At 34.4% G+C, this 19,899-nt stretch overlaps 1 protein-coding gene across 11 annotated transcripts in view; it reads right to left on the minus strand.

The window, feature by feature from the left end:
* Positions 1-19,899, minus strand: part of CFAP44 (cilia and flagella associated protein 44) — a 126,414-nt gene that overhangs the window by 46,268 nt on the left and 60,247 nt on the right. For all 11 annotated transcript variants that reach the window (XR_007407875.1, XM_049105150.1, XM_049105153.1 and 8 more), the window contains 7 exons: positions 18,091-18,236; positions 17,223-17,493; positions 14,048-14,103; positions 13,727-13,889; positions 11,901-12,031; positions 4,305-4,501; positions 2,288-2,462 (listed from right to left, as the gene is read on the minus strand). Coding sequence is in view for 10 of the 11 variants with exons in the window: in XM_049105150.1 (XP_048961107.1) it covers positions 2,288-2,462; positions 4,305-4,501; positions 11,901-12,031; positions 13,727-13,889; positions 14,048-14,103; positions 17,223-17,493; positions 18,091-18,236 (1,139 nt within the window). In the remaining variant the exon portion in view is untranslated. The remainder of the gene's footprint in view (positions 1-2,287; positions 2,463-4,304; positions 4,502-11,900; positions 12,032-13,726; positions 13,890-14,047; positions 14,104-17,222; positions 17,494-18,090; positions 18,237-19,899) is intronic.

A 19,899-nucleotide genomic window follows, 5' to 3' on the forward strand; every position in this document is an offset into this window, starting at 1 on the left:
GGTGATGGGCATTAAAGAGGGCACTTGAAGTAATGAGCATTGACTATTATATGCAACTGATTAATCAATAAATTTTATATGCAACTGATTAATCAATACATTCTGTCTCTGAAACTAACAAAAAATACAGAGAACAGAAAACAAAATATAAAATAGCAGATATAAGCCTGAACTATCAATAATTATATATATAAATATATAAGTAAATCCATGTGTAAATTACATAAGGGTAAATGGTCTTAATATACCAATTGAAGAACTGAGATTAATAGATTAAAAAACATAACCCTACTATATACAGTCAGTGAAACATCAACCTCAAACAGGCAGCCTCAAGCAGAAGAATGAAAACCAATATACCATTCAAATACTGAATTCTTTCCCCTTAAGATCAGGAACAAATTCTAGAAGCTCCATTCTATTTCAACATTATATTTGAAATTCTAGCCAGTCCAACAAGAAAATAAGGGAAATAAGAGGCAAACAAACTGGGAAAAAATAACACTGTCCCTATTTACAGATGATAAGATTGTCTACACAGAAAATCCTAAGGAACCTACCAAAAGATGGTCAGAATATGACAGTTAGCAAGGCCACAGGATACTAGATAAACACACACACACAAAAACCAATTGTATTTCTATACTAACAATGAACATGAGCACATAGATACCAAAATCAAAAGCAAATTATCATTTACAATTGCCAAAAAAGTGTCTAATCCTAACAAAATATGTGTAGGACTTTTATACAGAAACAAAACACTGATGAAAGAAATCAAAGGAGATCTAAATAAATTGAGAATCATACCATGTCCATGGATTACAAAATTCAACATAATAAATATGTCAACCCCCCTCCCCCGCAACTGATACACAGGTTTAACACAATTTCTATCATAATTCCAGTTAGATTTTATTTGTAAGTGTAGACAAAATTATTTTAAAATTTATATAGAAAGGCAAAGTAACTAGAATAGTTAAGCAATATGGAAAAAAAAAAAAGACTACAATGAGAGGACCAATTTCAAGATCTCTTACATAGCTACGATAATCAAGATTGTATGTTATTAGCAAAGGGACAGACGCATGGATCAATGGAACAGAACATGAACCCAGAATTGGACCCACACAAATATGCTCAGATTGACTTCTGACAAATGTGAAAATTGCAAAACCAATTCAGCGGAGGAGAGCCTTTTCAACAAATAGTGCTAGAGCAATCGCAAATCCACAGGCAAAACAAAACAAAAAGTAGGAAAAAACACCCGAATCTCAAAACTTATACAAAAATGAACTCCAAATGGATCATAGACTTAAATGTAAAATGTAAAACTATTAAACTTTAAAGAAAAATATAGGGCAGCCCCGGTGGCTCAGCGGTTTGGCACCACCTTCCGCCCAAGGTGTGGTCCTGGAGACCTGGAATCGAGTCCCGCCTTGGGACTTCGCCCTCTGCCTGCGTCTGCTTCTCCCTCTGCCTGTGTTTCTGCCTCTCTCTCTCTCTCTGTGTGTGTCTCTCATGAATAAATAAATAAAATCTTTTAAAAAAAAAAGAAAGAAAAATATAGTAGAAAATCACTGGGGACTAGGGCTAGGTAGAATTCTTAAACTCAACACTAAAAACAAGATTGACAGAAGGAAAAAAATGATAAATTGGGTTTAACAAAATTAAAAACTTGCACTATGCAAAAGGTCCCTATTAAGGACATGAAAAGACAAGCTATAGACTAGGAGAAAATACTTGAAAACCACATAAACAACTAAGGACTTGTATCTAGAATATAAAAAGAAATTCAGAACTTAACAGTAAAATAGCAAACAATCTTATTTGAACATGAGCAAAAGACATGAAGAAACATTTCATTAAACACATGTAGGTGGCAAACAAAAAAAACAATGTGCTTGTTAAATAAAAGTACCCCATGCCTGAGTTTTTAAAAGTCAACTTTAGTTGATGAGAGACCTAAAGGTGAAAGTCAAAATTATAAGATATTAGAGCATAAAGAAAAATAACCTGATGGTTGGATAGATAGGAATTTCTTAATCCTTAAAAATCTCTGACTGCATTCACAAAATGGAATTCCTGGGCCCCAAACCCTAAGGATGTTCCACTAAGGTATCACCACTCTCAAAGACCCAGCTGATCCGATTTCAATACTTCATCTCTGTTTCTATTTCAAAGATATCCTGAAACTCATGTTAAGATGAAAGCGTATGGGTGAAAAAAAAAGAAAAAAGGAAAGAAAGAAGGAAAAAAGAAAGAAAACAAAAATACACACACTTACAGTTCTTCCCATTCTTTTTTTCGCTGCTGAATCTTAAGCTGGGCCCTTTCAGCTTTTAATATAAGTTTCCTTGTTTTCTCAATTTGATTTTCCACCATAATTTCACTTAGGGTTTTAGGCCGAAATTTCTTCCCTTCCTCTATAATTGATTCTTCTGGCACACTAATGCTCCCACCTGTACAGAGAGTCAATGTTTGTTTGTTTGTTTGTTTGTTTGTTTGTTTGTTTTCCATCTTCTTGAAACATCAAAACGAAATTCTCAAACTTTTTTAAACCTGCCCCATTTTAAAAAACAGGATATAATGAATCTGTAATTCATTTTGTTAAACAATGACCATCAATTCAACCCCAAAATAAGTCTTTTAGCATACCAAAATAAAGAGACCTAAGTCACAGCATTTGCTCCAAAGGACTTTATTGAAAAGTTGGCAAGATAAGACAAAAACAAGATAAATCACGAGAGGCCACTGACAGATAAGATACACTGGGAAATGGTTGGAATATTTGTGATATAGTGGGGGAAGGGGAAACCAAGCAAGTCCTATCTGACATGTATAATTTGAGGTGACATTCACCAACTGCAGTGGTCTGGGGCCAATTAAAAAACTGGTCAGAAACATGCAATCAAACCTATGATTTAAGAGTTATGTATCTACTGAGGCAATTTCTTACTTTATGTTCAAGCTATGGAGAGATATACTTTGGAAAAAAGTTAAATAATAATATGAGATGGTCATATGGTTATAACTCACGATTTCACTTCTCATTTCAAATATATGGTAATATGGAAAAGCAGGAGTTTAGTGTGGCTTGAGTGATCATGGAAAGACTTTATAACAAAAGTGTAATTCAATCTGGGATCTCTAAGAATTGGTAGAATTCAGAGAAGAGAGGAAGGAATTGGTCCCTCCAGTGGGAGCCTGCGTATAAAACTATCAGGCATAATTAGAGAGCAGTGAGCAAGACAATAGGCTAAAAATACTAGCAGAACAGTATGAAAATGCACTATTAATAGGAAACAGAATAAGGATATGCTGTGGAAGGATTAAATACCAGGAAAATGATTTCAGAATTTATCCCAGAGGCAGAAAGGAGCCATTAAGTTTTTCTCAATCAAGAGGATAAAGCGGCATTAATGTCAGTACTGTATCATGGGCACTAGCTGCAGTGCCCCCCTTGATTTATTTTTGATTGGGCTCTCCAAGTCATTCCCAGAATTCTTGTCTTCCTCCTATTCATCTGCAGTCACCCCGTGGGTAGTTACAAGAGGCAGGTCACAGAGATTAAGAGGTACTTTTCACACCTGAATTCTAAGCTCATCGCTCTGTTTAAAGCACTTGCTCTTGGACAATATTTTGAAATGTCACATTCTATCCCCATACTCTGGGTTAGGGTCCAAGAATCTGCAAGGAAACACTGCCTAGAAACTAGCAACTGGGGAAATCCTAGACTTAAGAATAGATGTTGGAAGAAATCAGCAGCATCAAGTACTCTAACCCACTCAGTCACATAACCAGGGTGGGTTTTCCTTAGCAGCACGCATTGAAGAGCTGGTGCGGAGCATTTGCTGGAGGAACATGGCTTCCCATTCTCAGCCATGCCACACCGCCCTATCTCTCTTGATTATTATTCCGAAGGAATAAGGAAAGGGAGGCAAGAGATTGAGCTCAAGCCATCAAAAAAGGATCTGAAGGTTCTACCTATTTGAAACCTATTTGAAACTTATTAAAGAAAAAAAAAAAAATAAAAAAAAAAAATAAAAAAAGAAACTTATTAAAGTAAGGGATCCCTGGGTGGCGCAGCGGTTTGGCGCCTGCCTTTGGCCCAGGGCATGATCCTGGAGACCCGGGATCAAATCCCATGTTGGGCTCCCGGTACATGGAGCCTGCTTCTCCCTCTGCCTATGTCTCTGCCTCTCTCTCTCTCTCTCTGTGTGACTATCATAAATAAATAAAAAATAAAAAAAAAGAAACTTATTAAAGTAAGAATTTAGAAGCCTTCTTGTTATTTAGGCTACCTGTATCTTTCTGGCTATCCTTTCTTCCAGCTCCCTCTTTTTCAGATCTCTCCAATTTGCTTGTTCTTCTCTCTGTTAGACTTATTCTTTTGAACTTGGAGTACTTAGAGGGCTTCACAAGTCTATAGGAAGATATCTTGTGATCACTTTGTATGGCACGAACCACAATAATATCATTTTCCAATGACTCACGAAATCTGAAAAAAAAAAATAGAACAAGTATTTACACTAGTCACCATTTTAACCATTTATACTATTTTAATAATTCTGCAAGATTAAGTAACAAAATAAGACCACTTATACACTATGCTTATAAATGATATTGCTAGATCCAAAAATTTGACAATGCGTTAACCAACAAGGATGTGATAGAAGTCGCATAGGACTTGGTTAAAGAACAAGTAGAATTTTCTTTCTAATGAAAACATTACACAACCCATTATTAATCATATAATGCCACTCTTTTGCTAATATGTAGAAAAATGAAAAATTTTCAGGCAGACTATAATTTAATGGTGAGTGGATCACATCAAACTCTGACAAAATGTAATCCACCTAATATCTCATATAGCTCTTTTATATATATAATCTGATATATATACATATCATATAGCTCATATACATGACCATATTTGTCTCTATAAAAAATATTCAATTCAGGAATTCATATTACTATCTAGTTCATTTTCTTTTACAGCCCACAGAGATTTAATCATTATCAATTAATGGCTAATTGTTGCTATTTTTTTGGCACTAGTTCATAATTACTCTCCAATCTTTTAATTTTGGAATTTAATTTGTGTATATAGTAATTATTCCTAGTTCATCTTTCTATTTTTTAATCCAATCCTTTGAACACTTTCTTCTTTTAAAATGCCTTACTAATTCTAATTTTGCCTTTTCTCGCAGAGCATAGTATCTTTCTCTTCACTCTAAAACTTAACTCCCTTTATCTTCCTGCCTGCTGGAATATTACTCTTTAAATTTTAATCTTTCAATGAAACAAAAAAACATGAAGGAAAACATGGATGGTTTTGGTTCCATCAAAATTTAAAATTTCTAGGATGCCTCAGTGGTTGAGCATGTCTGCCTTTGGCTCAGGGCGTGATCTCTGGGTCCTGGGATAAAGTCTCACATTGGGCTCTTTATGGGGAGCCTGCTTCTCCCTCTGCCTATGTCTCTGTCTTCTCATCATGTCTCTCATGAATAAATAAATAAAATCTTTAACAAAAATTTAAACTTCTGCATAGTTAGAAAAATGTAAACAAAGTTTAAGATAAACAGCAAAGTGTGAGAAAGTATTTGCAATACATATAATAAAAGAAAAACACAGAAACAGTGAATAAAACTAGGGAAAAATAGAATTCAAAGGAAATTGAACATGGACTCTTTCTCCGAAGATTAAATATAAGTGAACTATAAATGTATGAAAATAAATGCTTAACTTCATCAATAATCAGAAAAATGCAAATTATTCAAGCAAGAGTTATCACATTTGGTCTATTTAAATTAGTGGAGATGAAAACACTGGTAGTACCCAGTGGTACAACTTTATTCTCTCCCCCATTCTGATCAGATAGCAAGGTAACTTATTTCCTTCCGTATGTTTAGTGAAGACATAAAGCCGAGGGAGGGAAAGCAGGGAATTAACAAGCAATTGAAGGCAAGAAGATTGAGGAAGAAGAGGTTCCACCTGACAAGGGGGATGATGGACAAATTGGGTCCTAGAGCTGTAGGCACATATTCCCTGATTCTGACAGCTTCTGGGGAGTGTCCCAAAGACAACGGCTGCAAGTATGTTCGATCCTGGGAACAGGGATTCCTGGCCTCACCAAAAACTACCTGCTCCAGCAGAGCACAGGAACGCAAACAAATGAAAGAAGCAGACAGGCTGGGGCAATGAGCCTCACTGGTTTAAGATTCATAATATATTCATTTGTATGAATTCATACTATATATATATAAACAAATATAATATGAATAGTCATTAAAGCCAAACATAGGATATATTATATTGAAATATATAGTTCCTGAGAAGAACTTCTTAGCTACTTCCATCTCTTGGTAGGTAGTAATCTAGATATAATTCCACAATTCAAATATTCAGGTATTTAATATCAGTGCCATGAGTCACAGAGCAGAGTACCAGAGAGGAAACTGCTGCCTAGGGAGAGAGCTCTGAAGGTCTGCAGATGTCTCTCTTCCAGGCTTCAGGTGATTACTGATCACCTGTATGCATGTGATATGTCTACCTGAGGTTGGGGAAAGAATCACCAGAAGACAACAGATAGAATAATCCCTGGGCCTCACACAAGTTAAAATAGCTTGTGTTTCCACAAACCCCATAATACATAGGATAGAGTTCTCAGAAGGATTTTTGTCCTAGTAATGATGAAAAATTAACTCTAGACTAAGGGCTGCCTAGACTTAATCTGCCTAACACAGATTGAAAGCAAGCCTCAAAAACTCAGACTATTTCCAAGTAACTTAATCCCAAAACAAGGCTCAAGAGTATTTAAAAGTGTCAAAAAAAAAAAAAAAATACCCAGTACCTACAATGTGAAATTCATAACGTCTGGCATCCAAAGTTTTTCAGCAAAGCAAAAAGCATAACCAAAATAAAGAAAAAATTTTCAACTAATAGAAATAGACCCAGAAAACACACATGATGTAACTAGCAGACAAGCACATTAAAGCAGTTATTATATTTTATAAGTTCAGGAAGTAGAGGAAAGCATGAGCACATTAGAGTGAACAAAATCCTACCTATGATACTAGGAAACCATAAATAATGATTAATAAATTCATATAAATACATTATTTACATGTATGGTTATAACCACTAGAAGAGATATGAAAAGTGGATTCTCTTTGAGATCTATCATATTTATGGGTTGAAATACTCAATACTTATTTTAAAAATCTATTATGTCAAAGTTGATCTATAGATTCAGTGTAATTCCAGTCAAAATCTTAGCAGGGTTTTTGGTGAAAATTGACAAATTGCAAAGGACCTATGCAATACTGAAGATGAAAAACAAAGCCAGAGGATTTATAATATCAGGTGTCAAGAATAATTAAAATAGCATTATACTAGCACAAAGGCAGGCCAATGGAATAGAATGAATAGTTCTTCAGAAATGAATATATATGAATATATAAACACACATATACATATATATTATATACATATAAATACTTGATTTATGACAAACCTATCACTACAATCTGAGGAGGAAAGCATGGTCTTTTCAACAATGATACTAAGTCTATTTAATATCCATATAGAAACAAATGACACATGATCTCCCTCTTATACCACCCCCAAAAATCAATATAGATAATGGTAAAACAATAGAGCTTCTAGAATAAAACACAGGAGAATTATTTCATGAATTGGGAATAGGCACAGATTCCTTACCTATAGCATACACGAACCATAAAAGAAAAATATTGATAAATTGAACTTTATTAAAGTTAGAAACTTCTGCTTAAAAAAGACCTCATTAAAAGAATGAAAAGGCAAGCCACAGATTAAAGATATTTTACATGCATGCACACACACACATCACACATCATATATATACATGTATCACAAATACATGTCATACATCTACAAAAGATTCCTACCTAGAAGATATGAATACTCTTACAACCCAATTTTAAAAATGAACAAAGAACTTGAACACCTAAGAGAATACACAAATAACCAATAAATATAAGAAAAGGGGCTAAAATCATCACTCATCAGGTAAATGCCAATTTAAATCACATGGAGCTACTACTACAGAATAGCTAAAATTTAAAGAAGTGACAATACTAAGTGATGACAAGCATGAGTGTTATGGGTTGAATTGTATCTGCCAGAAAGACACTTAGAAATCTCCCAGTATCTTGGAGTATAATCTCTTCTGGAAATAGGGTCTTGACAGAGGTAATCAGGTTAAAGTGAGATTAGAGTGGTCCTAACCCAACATTACCTATATACTTATAAAAAGTGGAAACTTGGACATGCATTGAGAGAAGACTATGTGAAAAAACACAGAGACAACACCACTTGAAGGCAGAAGGTTTGGGATAATGCATCTAACAGGAAGGAGCTCCAAAGACTGCTGGCAAACCAGCAGAAGCTGAGAGAGGCATGGAACAGATTCTCCCTCCCAGGTCTCAGAAGAAACTAACAAATTGCATTTTTCATAGAACTAGAACTAGTAACCTTAAAATTTATATGGAACCACAAAGAACTTTGTTGAGAAAAAACAACAAAGCTGGAGGTAGGACAATCCCAGATTTTGTGATATGCCACAAAGCTGTAGTAATTAAAATATGGTACTGGCACAAAAATAGACACATAGGTCAATAGAACAGAATGGGAAGCCCAGAAAGAAACCCATGTTTATATGGTCTATTAATCTACAACAAAGGAGACAAGAATACACAATGGGGAAAAGACCCTCTGTTCAACAAATGGTATTGGAAAAACTGGACAGCTTCATGTAAAAGAATGAAACAACCACTTTTTACCACCATATACAAAAATAAGCTCAAAATGGATTACAGACCTAAATGTGAAACCTAAAACCATAAAACTCCTAAAAGAAAATATAGGCAGTAATCTCTTGGATATCACCCTTAGCAACATATTTATGGATATGTTTCTTCAGGCAAGGGAAACAAAAGTAAAAATAAACTGTTGGGACTACACAAAAATAATTTGAAAAGATATATTCTCCACTATGCTTTTTGCAATATTATTTATAATAGTTAAGCTATGGTAGCAACCCAAGTGTCCACTGATAGATGAATGGGTAGAGTGGTTTGTATACATGTATGTGTGTGGGGTGTGTGTGTGTGTGTGTTGTGTGTGTGTACACAGGCACATACATACAATGGACTATTAGCCATAAAAAAACAATGAGATTTTGCCATTTCCAACAACATGGATGGACCTAAAGGATATTATGCAAAGTGAAGTCAGAGAATGACAAATACCATAGATTTCACTTATGTGTGGAATTTAAGAAACAGAACAAGTGAACAAACAAAAACAGACTCTTAAATACAGAGAACATACTGAAGGGATGGTGGGTGGGTGGGTAAAATAGACAAATGGGATTAAGAAGAGATTAATGGGGGCACCTGGCTGGCTCAATTTGTAGAGTATGTGACTCTTGATCTCGGGGTTGTGAGTTTAAGCCCCACATTGGGTGTAGAGATTACTTAAAAAAGAGGATATTAACAAACTTCCATTTATAAAATAAGTCATGAGATGAAAAATACAGCATAGGGAATAGGGAATATAGTCAGTAATATCGTGATAATGTATGGTGACTACACTTATTGTGGTGAGTACAAAGTAATGTATAGAATTGTTGAATCAATATGTTGTATACGTGAAACTCATATGTCAATTATACTTCAATATACATAAATAAAAATACATATCTCTCCTCAAAAAAAAAAAATCCACTCCAACTCAACCAACATTTTGATTTTGGACTTCCAGCCTCTTTGTCTGTTATTTTAAGCCAACCAGTCTGTTGTACTTTGTTATGGAAGCCCTAGGAAGCTGATACAATGGGGATCAGTTGGAATTCTCATACACTAATGGCCATGGTATAAATTGGTTGAATCATTTTTGGTTCTAGTATATAGTATCTAGTACCTAGTACGTAGTATCTAGTAAAGCCAAACATGCATATAATCTATGACCCGGCAATTCTTCTCCTGGTTATATTGCAAACAAATAAGTTCTTATGTCCACCAAAAAGCATGCACAAGAATGGTCATAGCAGCATTATTCATCATTTCAAAAAAATAGAAACAATTCAAATATCCATCAACAGTAGCATGAATAAATAAATCATGGTATGAGCATTGAAGACTATTACAAAACAATGAAAAAGTATAAACTACTGCTACCTGCAACAACATAGATAACCTAAAGCATGATGCTAAGTAAAAGAAGCCAAATACAAAAGAGTTCATGTTGCAGAATTCAATTGTATGAAATTCTCAGACAAAACTCATGATAAACATTCATCTCTGGCGAGTTAATATTTACCGGGAAGGGGGCCACAAGGGAACTTTTCAGAGTACCATGAATATTCTTAATCTGGGCAGTGGATGTATGTGATATATAACTGTAAAATTTATCAAGCTATTCAGTTAAAATTTATGCATTTTACTGAATGTAAATTACATCTCAAAAAGGCAAAAAAAAGGCACAATTTCTTCTGGGGAGTCCTATTGGTACATGAGAGAGACTGGACAGGAAGTTGTCTTCCATTATACATCTCTTAATTCTATCTCATTTTTTATTTTTAAAATATGTGCATGCTCATGTGTTAACTAGATATAATTTGTCAAAAACAGAATAAATATTACATAATTTAGTTTGTAAAAAATCTAATTTTTAATTAAAAACAATTTTATTGTATTATTTTTATTTAAATGCCAGTATATGTAATACAGTGTTCTAGTAATTTCAAGTGTACAATATAGTGATTCAGCATTCTCATACATCACCAGTACTTATCATGACAAGTGCACTCCTCAATCCCCATCACCCTTTTCTTCTGTCACCCAATCACCTCCCCTCTGGTAATCATCAGTTTGTTCTCTATAGTTAAGAGTCTGTTACCTGGTTTGTCTCTGTTTTTTTCTCTTGCTCATTTTTTTTGTTTCTTAAATTCAAACAAATCACAGTATTTGTCTTCCTCCGAGTTATTTTGCTTAACATTATTCTGTCTCCATCTATGTCATTTCATTTTTTAAAAAAAGATTTTATTTATTTATTTATTCATGAGAGACACAGAGAGGCAGAGACACAGGCAGAGAGAAGCAGAGGCATAGGCAGAGGGAGAAGTAGGCTCCCTCTGGGGGGCCTGATGCAGGACTCAATCCCAGGACCCCAGGATCATGCCCTGAGCCAAAGGCAGACATTCAACCACTGAGCCACCCAGGTGTCCATGTCATTTCAAATGGCAAGATTTTATTATCTTTTATGGCTACATAATATTCCATTGTATAGATACTGCACCTTCTTTACTCATTCATCTATCCATGGATACTAGGGCTGCTTCCATAATTCGGCTATTATAACTAATTCTGCAATAAACATATGGGTGCTTGTATGCCTCTGAATTAGTTTTTTTTTTTTTTTGTATTTTTTGGGTAAATATCCAAATAGTAGGATTACTGGATCATGAGGTAGTTCTGTCTTTGAATTTTGAGGAACATCCATACTGTCTTCCACAGTGGCTGGTGGGCTCCACACCCAGCATGGTGCTGATATGGGGCTTGATCTCATGACCCTGAGATCATGACCTGAGCCAAAATCAAGAGTCAGATGCTTAACCAATTGAGCCACGGTAGTGCTTTGAAAAATCTAATTGTTAAACTTCCCAGATTTAAATTTCCCAGAAAGCTCAAGAAGATATCAGTAGCAGTGACAAGAGGATTCCTTGAGATTTCAAATGTTAGTAGGTACTCCAGGACACCTCTTACCTGACCATTTTGATTAAGCCATTGTGAACAACTTCATTCAAATATATGTTCTCAAACATCCTAACTTGTAGGAAATACAAATCCTACCTATTCTGTAGCTTCATGAGGCCAAGTTCATGTTTCTCTTTTTCCCAAGCTAATTCCTTTTCCACTTGATGAATTTTAAAAGCTGTTTTTCTGGCAATCTCAGCACGAATTTTGGAATCCACATCAAAATCCTGCAAATAAGTGGGTTTGTTCATCAAAATGGGTACATTTATCACTGTACATTATCAATCCTATTTCATACCCGGATACAGATTAAGTTTTGTACCTAATTTCACTTTGCATCATAATTCTCTTCCAAATATCACAAACTGTTCTAGAAAAAAATAACAATTTTATTTCCACAAAATATGGAGAAAAGTTCTCAGAAATAATTAACAATACTGCAAATAAAATTCTATATTAAAGGATTTTCCCACATAAAAACAATGAACGATAACAGAATATTTGGAGAGTGTGCAGAGGTTAAAAAAAATAGAGGTTAAAAAAAATACTTCTACCACTCTAAAGCAACCAGTGGCACATAACCAGCGAGGCACAGGGTAGGGGTTCATGGCACCCCTTCCCACGTGGCCCCACCCAGGAAAGACAGCTAAGTCTTTGGTGTCTTTTTTAAGGTCACCAAGTTCTAGCTGGATGTCCTTTGGCAAGGGGGCTATTTCTCCCATAAGGGTAATTAGGGGAGCAATGGTTTTTTTTTTTTCCCTTTTCTCTTGGAAAAATATCAGTGCCTGCTTTCAGACTAAATTATAAGTAGTAATTATCTTTCCAGGGGTGTTTCAGGGGCAGGGAAAGTACAACACAATCTTGGAATATCTTAGTATTTTTTTTAAGATTTTATTTATTCATGAGAGACACACACACACACAGAGGGGCAGAGACACAGGTAGAGGGAGAAGCAGGCTCCATGCAGGGAACCTGACATGGGACTCGATCCTGAGTCTCCAGGATCAGGCCTTGTGCTGAAGGCAGCGCTAAACCGCTGAGCCACCTGGGCTGCCCTCCATGGGTGTTTCAGTTTTAAGTAGTGATGTATATAAAATGCTTAGCTATAGAACCCACCTCAGGCGTTCTTTATTTTGAATTATGTTACTTATATTCTGTAAATGTCAACCTTTTTTCTTAGTAAAATAGCAATATCTTTTAACCATTATGGGTTGGTCTTTTAAACAATATAAGGTAGCCATTATGATTTCACTAGAGCATTTTTCATATGGAATTGACTAGATGCCTCTAAAATTATAGGTATAGTCAGGATGATAAATTCTGGCTTTTTATTTGATTAGATTCTTGACAGCAATTCCACTTTGGAAGAAGTATATAATGAAAAGAAAATCACTAGCAGGTAGATGGAGCTTTGTAATAAGTCAGAAAAGAGAAAAAATAATACAAAATTAGCTTAAACAATTTGTTGATTGTCCCCATAGCTACAATTACACTAAGTCATCTTTTAAAAATTTGTGGATCTATCGCGTACTATCTTTTGGATGAATTCAGTGAATTATCGAAATAGAATCACAGAGAATCAGAATATATGTGTATCTTGATTAGGTACAAGTAAGTGTTGATAACCAGATTCAAACCTGTATTTATATTTTACTTGTTACTCGCCCCCATCAAAAAAAAAAAAAAAAAAAGTGAGGTAGCTAAATCTGGAAGTAAACCTTATGTAAGGAAGCTCTTCTGTATCCAAACCAAGCTGTGTGTCAAGTTCTACAGTATTTTAGCTGCTACCAATACACTAGCCAGATAAAAGGGGACCTTAAGGATGATTTTAAGTTTCCTACTTTATCAGCAAAATAGTAGTCTTGATCGAAAAAAATAGTGTATATTTTAAAAAATTAAAGTCAAATTTCTTTGAGGCTTACTGTTCGCTTAAACTGCATATGCTTTGGTAATTCTTGATTCATTTCTAGAAGTTTCCAAAATTCATTTCTCAAAGCTTTGAGCTTTTCTCTCTTCCCAGCCTTTATTTCTTCCACTTCTTTCATTAACTTGTCGTGTTCTCTTTTTCTTCTAGCATTCTCAATACTGAAAACAGATATTGAAAAGGATAATGAGATAGAGAAACAGCGTAAGAAGAAACAAGGACTCAATAACTTGGAAATTCTTTTGGCTTGGTCAGCTTCTAAAAAGTGCCATTTTGCAACAGTTTAGGGCTAGTGAGTATTTATCAAAAATTCCCATACCTATAGGATTTGGGATCTTCAATATCTTCTGGAATTGGCTCTGCTTCAATTCCAAACTGTAGAAAGGGGAGAAATGGTTAAATTGCATATTTCTCTTAAAATATCTAATATTTTCTCTTAAAATATTTTCTCTTAAAATATTTTCTCTTAAAATATCTAATATCTAATATAAATTTCTAATAATTATAGGCTTGCCAAGTATTTTCACAAGAAATAAACTAGAGAAAACTAAGGGAAAATATTGCAATTGATTAAACTTATTTCTGTTTTAAACAGGTAGGTAGAAAAAGTCTTGAAACTTAATGCGTCTGCAAAATGTTGAGATCACCATAATTCCTCTCCAAAATGTGAATTGCTAATATCATGCATTGCCAACAAAGAATAAACACAAAAATTTTCTAGGTCATTTGTTTTAAAATGCTATTTTTTAGCTTATGCCCTTTCATATATGCATAATTCTCCCCAAGTACTCTATGTATACAGGAAGAGTTTAAAATGTATTTTTTAAATTAAAAGTTTATTTTAGTATAGTTGACATACAATATTTTTTTAAACTTTAAGCATTTCACTTGACCTTATTTAAAAAAGACATACAGTGAGAAATGCACAGAATAGTATAGTTCCCCTCCTTGAGAAAGAAAGATGAAGTCAGAAATATGAATCTCCTTTTAGAAAATAAATTAGTTTAAGGGAACTATGAAGTAAATCATTTAAAAGTACTTTGCTTATTCAGGTGCAATGCTATAAAATTTAAGGAAGAAGAATTATAATCCAGTGAACCAAATAAAGTCTGAGGTTGCTAGCTAATCAGTTCTTAAGTAAAAGTGAACTTGTTCATTCTCTATTCTTTTTCATCACAGATCTATTTTGTTGTCATTCATTGTAAAGAAATAAGGAGTCTCTTTTCACCAAGTTGTATTATTACAGTACTAGTCTTTACACATATGAAATATATCTACATATGTTTCTGTAAGACAAGGTTTAGAACTTTTTTGTTAAGATTTTTTTTTTTTAAAGTAATCTCTACACCCAACGTAGGGCACAAACTCACAATCCCAGGATCAAGAGTTACATGCTCTACTGACTGAGCAAGCCAGGTGCCCCAAAGTTTAGAACTTCAGTAAAAGTGAAGTTTCTACAGAGAGTTTCTACAGAGAGAGTTTCTTTTTTTTTTAATTGTAATTTTTTTATTGGAAAACAAATATACAACTTGGAATGGATTTGAGGCAAATTGTGCCATAAGCAGAATTTTCTTTAAGTGGCTAAAACAAAGTTTAAAAAGCAAGTAACAATAAAAGAAAATGTTTCTGGTACAGGACCAGCAGTACAAAAAAATAGTGTACGAGTACCTGGATAATACACCCGTTTTGCAATAGTGCAACTTTTAAGTACATATTGTTGACTGTCCATAGTCCACGCAGAGTTACAACTCCACACTTCAACAACAACATGCTGACAGTTCCTAAAGAAAACTACTTAAAAAAAAAAAGGCATAACCCAGATGTTCCCTCATTTGACCAACTCCATCTAAGTTTAGATGTGCAGAAGGGTTTAGATATATCCAGAGTAAGCTACATGCAACATGTTACTTGATCAATTTTCTAAGACACAAGACATGACCAGCGTAAAAAACAGTGATGGCTAATACATTGTAATTACTGTTAATCACTTAGGACATAACTTGATTGAATTTTATGGTTTTTTTCATAAATTTATTTTTTATTGGTGTTCTTTGCCAACATATAGAATAACACCCAGTGCTCATCCCGTCAAGTGCAAATACCCACCATTTGCTTCGACGTGGATGGAACTGGAGGGTATTATACTGAATTTTATGTTTTTATTCTTTTATTGCCCAGAGCCAAGTCCCTTGGTTTTCCATTAGCAGTGTGGTCTCCAGGATTTGATGCTGATACCAAGCCCACTACCCCAGCCTCAGCTCAATAAATTTGAGTTAAACAGAGTTGCTGCCAACTGTGCCAAGATACAGGCCAATTGTTCTCAATCCTGGCTGTACCTTAGAATCCTAGGGCCTGAGACTGGGGGAGAGGGTAAGATATTTTATAAAATACTGCTACCTTGGCCTCACTTTCAGATATTCTGATTTAACTGCTCCTGGCTAGGGCTCAGGCATCTGTACTTTAAATGACTTCCCAGCAGATTCTAAAGGAAGAAGCTTAGACGTAGGCAGAGCTTAGTCCTCTCTTGATTCATTTCTTTCTGATTTTGCCTTCTTAAAAACAAAGTCTGCATCAATGACATAAGAAATATTTATTGAAGTCATAAATAAAAGGATGCTATTATACAAATGTGGAATGGATTTCTTCTGTCCAAGATAGATTTCCATAGAGAGAGCTGGCAAGGTAGAAAGAAAAGGATTTTCTTCTTCATAATTTTCCCTTCTATAATTCTTCCTGAGCTAAAGGTCTTTAGAGAACAGTCCATTCTCCAAATTTTGCTTCTATTAATAGAAATGAAAATTTATCTGCTCAAATCTGCCCTACTTTTTGTAGAAGTGGGCTACCTATTAAATGGGATGCCAATGTATTCACAGGAATTTTAACTACGGTCTAATATAATTCCCTCTTGAGGAGCAATTCTAATGGTTATTAGTGATTTTTTTCCCCAAAGGAACCACTTTGATAATAGAAACTTCAAGTCATGTGGTAGGGCAAATGGATATCATTGGGGATATTAACTAGCAATCTTCATTACAAAGCCGATAATACATTCTGCCTAAGAATAGAATAATTTAACTTAATGTTTGATCATAATCTACATTATCATATTCTAATACTAAAGACTAGTATTTTTACAACTCCTTTCAAACACAAATTATGGTGTACATCTCATATATGTCCCTTTAATAAGTGAGTAAATGAAAAATATATATCTGGAAAAAATGTACATTTTGAAAACAAAGAAATTTAAATCAAGAAACTGATTGATATAGAAAAATTGACTTGAGAAATTCTATAATTTTAGGGCTATAGGGGAATTCAGTGACTTTAATATTTAATAACAGAGGCACCAGAAAGCCAAAATTATAATACTAACAGCAAGAATAGACTATAAGGTAAATATGTCTAAAGAGTTTTCAGTTTTTAAAGAATGAGTAATTTTGACATCACTATTTTAAAGTATTTTTTATCATTGTTATTAGTCGGTTACATACCCTGGGAGATGGCACTTTGGCTTTGATAGATTTCTTCAGCTCAAATTCAGAAAAAATGGTGAAAACAAAGATATTACTATCTGCCCCAGTAGTCACCAAGAAACGGTCATCAAAACTAGTAGAGATGCCTTTAACACATCCATAATTATTGTCATGAATATTGAAGTGCCAGTAGTCCACCATATTCATCAATGAAGGATTATTCTGACTTAAGATATAGACTCGAATTGCTCCATCTTGCATTCCACAGAACATTAGATCTTGGTGAATGCTATGAAACATAAATTGTTCTTCATGTTAATATGAAAATATTTAAGTTAACTGACAAATGACTATACTTTAATAACACAGATCTCATGGATTACGTTGTGCAGCTCCCCACTCCTATTTTGAAGCCCTAACGAACTATGGCAGCCTTAGCAAACTCATACAAAAGGGTAGAAGGGGGGAAAAAGCCAGTTTGAAATTTGGAGCTATTATAGTTGATCTTCAAAAGAATGACTGGCATATATGTTTAATTCTCAAATAAAGGAATAATCAATCAATTTGTGATTTGTCCAGAATCATTTTAATACTTAACCTTTATTATCTGACCATGCAGTAGCATCCTCCTAAGTAACAGAAAGTAAATCCCTAAAACAATTGTGTGATAAACAGAAATTCGGACAGAATATTTGACAGAGGGACTTGAAATACAGTTTCAGAATTAGCTTTGATTCTATTTATTCATTCAATTGATTTAACTAGAAAATGTTTGAGTGCCTTTCCATTTGGACAGATCTTTAAAAATGAACAATATTCATGACGGGCAACAATATACACACATATGGGATATGGTTTTTTTAAGGCTTTCTGAAATTCAGTTCACCTGAAAGTGATAGCTTGGATGGGATTATCCTCTGTATCTTCAAGACTACGAAAATCAAAAGGTTCATTTTTCATTTCTGTGATAGCACTATTTTTGTCATATGGGGGGAACTCACAGTGATATAGAAAACCAGCATCATAGCCACCCTGGAAAAGAAATAAAGAACATAAAAGGTAGTATTTGAATATAAGATACATATGGCCACATGAGGACTTTTTTTTATTATTAGTTCAAATTTTAAAACCTAAAATAGATGTCTCAAAACATCTATTTTTATATGATTTCTATGATTATAAAGTTTTATAAAGTATCTCCATTGTCTTTTTACATGCAACTATATGATTATACAATAATAAAACATCTTACAATAATTTGCTTCTGCTTAAAAGTGGAAGAGATATCTCTTCTGACTACCTTCTTTTTATTTCAAGTATTATTCTGCATTTAGTGTTTAGTAAAGGGTTTTATGGGTCATGGTGTTCAGAACTAGTTTTGAGTCTAGGGCATTGCTCTTCCCCTAAGGCAGTTGCCAGTTCTGTAAGTGGCAGCTGAGAGGTTTAGAAGCTCAGCAGAGCAATGTGTTGTCTCATGCACTTAGGGAGAGGGAAAGAAATTGCAGGGTCCCCCCAGGGAGGAGGAGCCACAGTAAATAAACCTTCCAGCAGGCTTTCCATTGCAATCCTGGAACACTGTACACTACCTGAGTGAGTCTCAATCACTGAGTAGATGAAAGTAATCTAGGATTTCTAGCTGCTTTCCAGAACCAAAAATAAATTTCCAGGAGACAATGGCGACATATAGATTCTCAAGCTATAGCTTTTCACATACAAGGTCAATTATTAAATTTTAAAAAACTGGGCATACTAGTTAAGACAAGACTTGATTGAAAACCAAAAGCCAAACAGATTATAGTGGAATGCAAACTGGTGCATTCCAGGCAGGAATGGCAGCCACCCTGAAGCCAGTATGGAGGTTCCTTAAAAAATAAAAATAGAACTGCCTTACAACCCAGCAACTGCACTACTCAATATTTATCCAAAGAATACAAAACATAGTGATCCAAAGGAGCACATGCACCCCAATATTTGTAGCATCAATATCCACAATAGCCAAAGGGTGGAAAAAGCTCAGATGTCCATCAGATGAATTGATAAAGATGTGATATATGTATATAATGGAATATTATTCAGCCATCAAAAGGATGAAATCTTACCATTTGCAATGATGTGGAGGGAACTAGAGGATATCACTCTATGTGAAATGAGTCAGAGAAAGACAAATACCATACAATTCTACTCGTATGTGGAATTTAAGAAACAAAACAGATGAACATAGGGAAAGGGAAGGAAAAGTAAAGTAAGATAAAAACAGAAAGGGAAGCAAACCATAAGAGATTCTTGACTATAGGAAAGAAATTGAGGGTTGCTGGAGGGGAGGTAGATGGGAGGATGGGGTAACTGGGTGATGAGCATTAAGGAGGGCACTTGGTGTTATATGCAACTGTTGAATCACTAAATTCTACCTCTGAAACTAGTAATATGCTATATTAACTGAATTGAATTTAAGTAAATTTTAAAAAGACAAGCAGATCAAAGAAAAAGTCATGAGACATTGGTTGATGTGTTTACAAGATGGACTTCAAATAATCATGATTAATCTATTTAAGGAATGTGAAGGCAATATGGAAAATTTAAGTCATCTAGAATCTATAAAAAATAATGGAATAAGATTCTGGAACTGACAAAATGACAAATTAAAAATTCAACAGATTAGTTTGAAAGCAACTAGACACAGCTAGAGTTATGGAGC

Source organism: Canis lupus, chromosome 33 (genome assembly GCF_003254725.2).
Source record: "Canis lupus dingo isolate Sandy chromosome 33, ASM325472v2, whole genome shotgun sequence".
Lineage (NCBI taxonomy): Eukaryota > Metazoa > Chordata > Mammalia > Carnivora > Canidae > Canis > Canis lupus.